The following is a 9,184-nucleotide window of genomic DNA, read 5'->3' as shown; positions in this document are numbered from 1 at the left end:
TCTCCATCCCAACCTCATCCCATTGCCCTCTTTTCTGCCTTCCCACAATCTTTAACTCACCAGAGAGAGGACTGGGTCCCTCCTGCGTACCATATTCTGACCATCTTGAGCTTGTCCTCTCCTATTGTGAATCCGAGACCGTTGAAAGTATTGACTTTGGGTTAGAAAGGATATTCACTTGAAATCATACCTTTAAATGTACAACATATATTCTAAAGTAGGTCTTTATTAGCCATACTTACAGGATTAAAGTTCGAATGAGGTAGAAAAGACATTTAGATAAAGAGGAAGTCAAAAACCTACATGCCTTATATCTTAAGAAAAATGTTTAATCTTCTTTCATAATGTTTTAACCACAGATGCTCCAAAGGTGCTGTGGTTTTTCTGGTTTCAGTTAAGACTGAAATACATTTGTTCCACCATCTCCCTCTCAAGTACTTGAAGTCAAACTTCAAGAAGTCATTCAATTATCACTTATAGCATACACATTCCACCGCTATCCACCATCGTCGATTTTGAAATCAATTGTTTTATAACCCTGATTTCGTCTTCGGATGAGAACATAGCACATATGAGGAGCCGATCCATATATGACGATATTTTGTGAGTTTCTAACTGGAATGAAAAAGGAAAGAAAATAGGAAAGCACAAAGGAGAGGAAGTATAGAAAGTAGGACACGCTCCAGCGTTGTTGATGACAAAGGTCTAGACCCGGAGGCTGTGTCCCCCTGCATAGCTGCAGAACGACCACCTGAAAAAAATAAACGGTCCGTAAAAATCAAAGTTAGGTGATTAAATGCTAAGTATGTGATCATGCTTTTCAGGACAAATATTAAATAAAATATTTTATGGTAATAAAGGCCTGACCTACTTATATACCATTAACAACTATTAATGAAATGAAATGCGTGTTCATAAAAATTATTGAAGGGTTGTTTTAATGACGTTTTTCTATCTTATGACCAAGACAGTTTTAACGAGATCCCAGATTCACGCAAGGGAATGATAGTAGAACAAGATAATGGTTGTGTCCTACCTGATCTCGCATCCCCTATTTTAACAAGAAGCAACACATCATTTCTTTTGAAAAGTTGACATTGATTGGACAATTAGTATAACAAGATCCGTTTACAAGTTATTTCCTTTAAGCATCATTCTTCCATGTTCATTCATCTTGGTTTGCTCAGTCAACGCTGATTGTTCACGAATAAATATTGTTTTTTACGATTTTTAAGGGAAAATCTTATTTGCAGTGAAATAATTTTACAATTTTACCTAAAACTTACGACAAATTTTCTGAATCTTGTGTGTTCATAATATGATAAAATTATTGAAAACTTTACTCAATAGAGAATCCAAATATATACTTGTGCACCAGTTTACTTCCAGAGATTCCGTATTTAAAAAATATTTTTCCAGCTACCCGGCCCTCTTTGCTGTCAAAATATTTCAGTTCCCTATTTTACCAGTATAATTGTCTCACCCACCTCACTGCTATCAATTCGGTAGAAAAGGACTCTTGTTTTGACTAAAGCAGAGGCATTGCCTCCCCCTCTACCTAGCAGTGCATTCAAAAAAGCAGGTTGGTCCCGTAGTTGCAGAAATTCACCATCATATTAGAATCCATCATGATTTTAGAGGGAAAAAAATTGAGATATTTTCCCGCCGCCCTCCTCAACAGTGTTTTTACCGTGACACCTTCACTTAAATTGCCGCCTCACTGGGATCCAGTGATTTTCAGCCGCCTCACTGAGGAACAGACACTTCGTAGACGGCCCCTCGCTCGGCCCATACTCTTCGACTTCTCTGGCATTCGATCCTTTAATAAGTAATTATAATTTCCACTAGCCAACTGCAGGGGTTATCAGAACGTGCAATCCCTTCCACCACGTCAAGTTCAGAATCCATGGAAGGGCTTTGTACGGTGGGAGAGCACACATTTTGACGTATTTCCCCAGCGATTTTAGTTAGGCGTTAACCTCTGCGTTCTGCCTCGTGATTTTCAGGATTTCATGCTCGCCCCATGCAATATTTCGAAAGCCCAGAGCATGTTTCCGGCAACTCACACCTTTGCCACTAATTTCGGTGCTGTTCGGCAGCAAGTGAGTAGTTTACTGGGACGTGATGCATATTTTAATCCCTATTATTAAATGACACAGTTTCAGGCGTAATACGTATGATGGAAATCCTTCATGATGAAAGAAGAAACTTTGCTTTTCAACATGGAATGTTTTTATTACTACCTAGGTTTCGTTACAGCGTAATATCTTCAAGGCTTGAACCAAGCTGGTTAAAGTATTTTAAATTTTCGCTAACGGCTGATCCTCACGTTACGGAAGATACACATGGCGGTCACTGACCGTGTCGAATGCAGACCGCGTCGCTCCATCCCGGCGCATGCGGGTCACCCTACGGCGGGCGTAGGGTGACCGTACCTCGTCCACTAAGTGAATATGCTCTGAAAAGCTGAGTTATATTTGAAAGCGTGGGTAGCTCTAACGAGCCAAGGCTGAGAGAGTAGTATTTCATCCCACCTTTAGAAGACTTAAAATATGATTAACAAAAGTTCTTCAAATGTTATCGCGTGGAATTTTAAACTTTGAGCGAAGCTAATTCAACCAAAATTAAATGGCATCATAAAATACGATTTCATTGCAACGATGTTTGTCCGTCAGACTGTAAATAAATTTGGTTTAAAAAGGATGGCACATCAGAAAATAGGCAAATTCATTATAATTGAAATATATTGCGAGTGTTCAAAGTGGATAAGCTCCTAATCGAAACTTGTGAGCAGGACACTAATGAGTTAAAAAAAATCGTCTCCTTACACATTAATGTATGAAAATTGAATTAGATTACGTAAATATGCCGACACCAAAGTTTAATAGTATGAAAAAGAAATAAGCATATCAAAAAGAAAGAATAGGAAGACCAAGTTATTAGGAAAGATCGTTGACTTAGCGAAGCTATGATAGAAATAGGTTTCCAGAAGGTTTTTTTCATAGTCATACGCAATAAATTAAGCTTAGTATATTCATTATATTCTATTGATTGTACTCAAAGAATAACTCAGCATTCAACACCATGTATTCAATAAAAATTAAGCTTTTATCTTCTGGTATAATAATAAATATTTAAGCGATCTCTTTAATGGACACGCTGACTCCAAAAAGTTATGTCGGTAGGCTTACGACCTAAACCATGCATACATGTATATCAGTGTACCCTTGGAGAACTCTGTTATAAAAGGGTAACTGCAGTCGCAAATAATAAATACCTGCCCTTACCCAATTACTGCATTAAAAGGCCAGTTAAATAATGAGACTATCGCTTGGTCTCTTAGGAATAACTAGCTGGGGCGTCGTAAGAGTATTTGGTAAAATTGCGGGTCGAGTAACCATCCCCGCAGCCTCATTAGTTCTTATTAATTATTTATCTATATAAAAATGAAAATTAAAACGTACGACCTTGATCAAAGATTAGCGTAAGGTAAAATTTATTAATACGATTTTTACTACTGGATAACGTTGGCATAAGTCAAAAATAAAAGATTATGTTCGATAGCCAAATGTAAAAACTGAACAACAACTCTCAAATCACCTAAAAATTACTAAATATGTTACATGTATAGATTGACAAGTGCGTACAAAATAATTTTCAACAAGTAAAAATTTAGAGTGGAGATGGGGTGTCGACGAATAGAGAACCATAATGAAGTGACCACAATTTTTAAAATTATATACAATATCGGAACGAAAGGATACTGCGGTGGGGCTAATACAGGAAATGGTCCTTTCAAACATGCATAAAGAGACAAGCAAGACGACGTATTTTATTAAATTACAGAAGATTCAAGTTAACGCTTTTAACAAGCTCTATAATTACAAGAACTTAAACCCCGATACTATTGGTAGATAAAAACACAATAATATAATAAGAGGAGTATATTAAATTGCGTAAACTTTCTCCCTTTAAGATAAATTTCTTTTGTGCACTTCGCGATTACTGGAAAACAAATGCAAAAGAACGCAAAAAATATCATGATTTCACTTGAGGCATTTGTGATTAAAATAACAGAACTCATTCGCCGATTAACGGTGGGTTTATAACGTGAACATTTTCCAATTTTTTTTTTCAAGAGAAAGATTGGTTTAACTCGACTGTCTTAATTATTTTCGGTATGTTTTCCAGCCATCCAGGTGGTGAAATTAGTAAAGATACTTGATGTTATTTGAACCCAAATTATACATATTCTCCAAAGCACATTGAACCTAGCAATATTATTAATTGACATCATTGGAAATTGTTTCATTGAATCAAAGATTACTTGGTACATTCGTTTAGTTTATGATAACACATGAAATAGATTCGCAGAATCTCACAAAATTTAGTTTCTTTAGCTAAGCTGGTGGTTCAACACAAAACAATTTAAAACCGTATCTGTCTCATTACGAAAAGAGGAAACCTTGGGATTAGCAATAATTAAACTTGGGACACTACGATATACATTCGCATTGTCCCCAGCTTATATCACTACAGTCAAAATATTTCATCGAAAAGAGCAAGATTTTAATTCTTTAAATTATAGGCCATAAAATAAAGACCTCAATGAAGTTGGCATCTCGCTGGAACACTGGGAAGCTAACTTCATTAAATTGTAGATTTATCCTGAGTCTATACACAAGAAATAAAATACATACACTCGTTGTAAGTTGGTCATCAATCAAGTTGGTCTAAAACTGTACCTTGAAAAGCTACCTACTTATTATGAAGATGCATCGTAACACACCCTGCAATAAGAGGTTTTTGGTCATTTGAAGCGCATCAAGGGAAAAAAAATGCGATTCATGGCGGCAGCACTAAGGTGGTATCAGTCCATGGATGAGTGATTCAGGTGTAAAGAGACCACGCTACAAAGTTCAATGGCGAAAACACTCGGTCCGGAGGCGATAAGGCAGGCCGGTTCGACCGGCAATCACACTCCATATGGCAAATATGTTTCCACCAAAGCCTTAAATTTCTCTTTTGACTGACTCATCACCATTCCGAAGACATCTGTGAAAGGTACTTGCATCGTACATTACTGCAAAATTAGCCTTCAGCCATTTTTAATACATTAATCATTTTACTTTATGAAATTACAACTCGACCACATTTCCGCTTCATCAAATAATTAACCCTTGATAATAGCTGAAAAATAACGTTGCTTACGTTTATAATAATCAATAATACAATTACGCTAAAATAATGAAATCACATCTTCAAAAAGTGAACAAATAAAGCAAAAAATCATACTTTGGTATGCTCCAGTACCTTGTTATACAGGGTGGAAAAGAATTGACTCCCTAGTTCCAAAAAATCACTGAAGGGCGCGCAGGTAAATCAGCGGAGCAGAGGTAGTGGCGTAAGCTAGGAAACCAACGCTAGTTTTAGTAGTTACAGTAGTAGTTCCATGCAGTGGTCAGGAGAGCATCGAGGCTTTGTCGTAGAAACGTTCTTTAAGAATAATAATATTGTAGTGGCGACGCAGTGGGCGCAGTGGTGTATCGATGAAGTGCATTTTAAATCTCCCGCTAAGTAAATAAACAAACTTTTGGTCACTGGGTGGTTGAGAACCCTCGCGAACTTCACCCAACACCTCTTAATGACAACTTAGTGTGTTGTGTCCTTCATACGCATTATTGGGACATACTTTTTTGAATCACGGCGTTCAATTGTAACTGTGAACTCTGTGCCCTATTGTGAGATGCTGGAGAACTTTTTTCTCTACAAAATGGAATAGTGTTAAGGCATATGAAACAGAAGCCTTTTGATTTGAATAGGATGGTGCCTAGGCTAATATTACCCGTCGTTCACGCCAAATCCTGCACGAAAGATTTCCCAGCCGCCTGATCTCCTTACGAGGGGATGTTCTATGGCCCCCTCCCTCCCCAGATTGGACCAAGTGTGATTTTTGTGTTTGGGAATATCTCAAGATCAAGGACCTGGGAAGCTCTTAAAGAGGCCATTGCAGATGTCATTGCTGGAATAGCGCAAGATTTTCTGAGAAGAGTTTTGGAAAACCATTAAACGACTCATTATGGCATTTAATATAGTTTTCATAATTTTTTTTTAACTATCTTGGTTTTTTCAATAACAATTCACCATTTGAATGAGGGAGTACATTCTGATCAATCCTGTTCATGTAAACTGGAGAAAGAGAAATTTTTTCGGAATGACAAACAAATTAGCACATTGTACGTTCGCAAAAAAATGTACTGCCATATCATTAAAATTGTAAATGCAAAATAAAAATAAAAGGAATTTCAAACCTTTAATTAGGTAATTAAGTTTTATTATCATTTTCGTCACTATTATTTATCATCAGTATTTCAATCCTAGGACTGGTTTACTGCAGCTACTATATGCTCTTACTAGAATGCAATGCAAGGTTGCATATACTAGGGAGAATAATGTGGTGGTTTCCCGTTGACTTGCACATCGTAGTACTGCGGCTTATATCGTGAACTTCACCCTCGCACACAGCTATGGCAGCTGATGCTGGGCCTAATGGTGAATGCATCACCAGTGCCTAATGGTTAAACTGCAGCCTTTCACTCATAGCTTTTTATCAGGAGTCTATTTTTCCCATTTAGTTCTTAAATACCATTATTGTGTTTTTTTGGGTGTTTGTCTCGCTCCGAAAAACCATTTACAAATTTTTTCTTTGCTGAAAAATTTTCATCGGTCACGGGAAACGAACCACTGACCTTCAGTTCCACAGACAAACTTCACTTTAATAAGAGCGGACGAAAAAGTAAGAAACGAAATGGACATACAAAACGCCGGCGCCGACTGACCATTGATCTTTGCTTAGCATACATGCGCACCGCAACAAAACGCTGAGTATAGAATACCACACGTGAATGATGACAAAATAAGCATTCTTTTTGACCTTACGAATCTCTAACCTACAGAATAAAGGATAGAAAAAAGAAACGTAGTTTGTTTGCGGTGTCAATACGAGTAGTTCCAGCGGAAATATTTTGATGCAAGACCAGAAATGGTCACATTCACAAAACCTCTTAGGCGTTTACCAAACAACAAGCTTTTTAATAAAATAGTTATTCGCTCAACGATAGAGGTAAAACAGTAGGTAATATCCAGAGTTATTGCGATGAACCTTGTAGCCTGAACCTGAAAAAAACACATGAATGTGTCTACGATGACTCTCTAATTAAAAGAAGGCATAATAAAACGGTATTATTGTCTCGTAAATTTTGAATGCATACGCAGTGGCAATAGATTATAAAGATATTAATATAATTAATAGCTTAAAGAAATAGTTTGTAGAATAGCATATTTTATGAGTTTTTTTGGTCACGATTCTTCGAAGAGTTAGAGTACTATTGCATTAGAGTTATCAACTCGAAGGCTTATTTGATAGGCGAGGGTACTGAACACTAAGCCCACCAGCACCAATACTAGTTATGGAGATATCACAAAATGTGGGTGTTGCTGAAGGTGCCCTGACGCATCACCATGAGTAAACTCGGGCCTTCGGTTAAAGAACAGCGCTCTACCCACGGGACTGCCACACCCACGAGTACCATTTAAACTAAGGAAATGTTAACAGACTCGAAAATTCGACAAGGAAGATTTTTCTTTAATTTCTATTCAATAATTGGTGTCCACACCTGCCCCTAGTAAGCAATTGCGGCCAGTTGCAATTAGAAACATATATAGAAATGTAAATTAGGCCCGCATCTCCAGTTACCCGTCATTTTGTATGACAGCATATATAATTACGGCCATCATATATTTCCAGGTGCTAAACCGTTGACTTTGTGGCTATTTCTACTTCTTGGATGACTTCTGTCAGAAAAAAAGCAAGCCGACCAATCAGAAAATGCATTAAATATACGTATTCGCATGAGCAAGCATACTTTTCAAACTATTTCTTTGACAATAACCAAATTAAAATTATATGATGATTCTCAATCGAAATGAGAGAATCAAGAGACATTTTTAAAAATGTTAATGAAATAAATTTCATGAGAACCTTTTATCACCAGATTTCCTGTTGAAATCGGTTACGGGAATAAGTTAATTACAGGGGATGTTCACAATTGCGTTATCATAAAATCTTTACTATAGTAAATTATTTAAAAAATTAAAAATTGAGATACCTTTACTTCTAAATAAAGTTTATGAGCATTACGCGCTTCAATAATTTAACTTAAGTGTTGCGTAAGCGGCAGCTGTTTTAAGTTTGAAAATTCCCAGTTCACCAACGCCTGATTCTAAACTGGAAAGTTCTTTCCGCGATTTCGCAGAATCCACCAAGCACACACACGTCTCGAGCGATTTTCCCGTTCCTTGCTTGCGGATATTCCCCTGTGAAACTGTCCATATTTCTGGTGATTCTTGGATGATATTTTCTTGCATTGGCAGCAGCGATGTTACTGCTTTACTACCTTAACAGCAGTGACAAGAGCTACGGGTCAAACTTCCATTAAAAATGATTTTCTCTCCCATTCAAACATTCTTCACCTCACACTAGCTGTGTCAGAGGGAAGAACAAACCCACCTTACGCCGCCGATAGTCCATATACCTTGGCTAACTGGTGAATTCTGCAGCCTTTTTTAACGCTTCTCTATCCGTCAATAACAATAAAAAATGCAACAATAACAAATAATACAATATCCGACAATAACAAATAAAAATCTTTTATGCTCATACTACTCTGCCACAACACTTATAAAATAAGTACATAGTTATACCTGTTCTAGTGTATAAACTTCAGCTTTAACGACTTTGTCAGCACCCCTGTTTCTTTACGTATGTACGTCATCGTTTTGCTATAATTCATTCTCATCTCATACCTATCAAACCGCTGGTACTATGCGCAAATAATGATTGTTGCTGACTGGATCTGGTTGACTGGCTAACTAAGTGTTAGTAAAACGTTTCGACGCCAAAGACTATGTCACGCAAAGATGAAAAAAAACTAGGGATTATATTTCTAGCAACAAAATAATTGACATCACTTATGATTATAAGATATCAAGGGTGAAAGCCAAGAATTAATTTCAGAAAGTGTTAAGCAAATTAAAACAAAATTAGTGTAAAATTTGAAAGAGAACCTGAAAGCATTTTCGTCGTAAATCAGAAGTTCATAGGAAAAAGCGAACTGTGAATTCA

General features: G+C 36.9%; 1 protein-coding gene across 1 annotated transcript in view; it reads right to left on the bottom strand.

Annotated features, from left to right (window-relative positions):
• Positions 1-206: 206 nt before the first annotated feature.
• Positions 207-9,184, bottom strand: part of LOC139695368 (protein CEPU-1-like) — a 375,969-nt gene continuing 366,991 nt past the window's right edge. The window contains exon 6 of the mRNA XM_071594091.1: positions 207-751. Within this exon, the coding sequence (XP_071450192.1) occupies positions 612-751 (140 nt within the window). The 3' untranslated portion in view covers positions 207-611. The remainder of the gene's footprint in view (positions 752-9,184) is intronic.

This window comes from Hetaerina americana, unplaced genomic scaffold (assembly GCF_022747635.1).
Source record: "Hetaerina americana unplaced genomic scaffold, ioHetAmer1.1.p SCAF_6, whole genome shotgun sequence".
NCBI lineage: Eukaryota > Metazoa > Arthropoda > Insecta > Odonata > Calopterygidae > Hetaerina > Hetaerina americana.
Note: the sequence above shows the minus strand (reverse complement) of the source record. Positions and strands in the feature narration are given on the sequence as shown.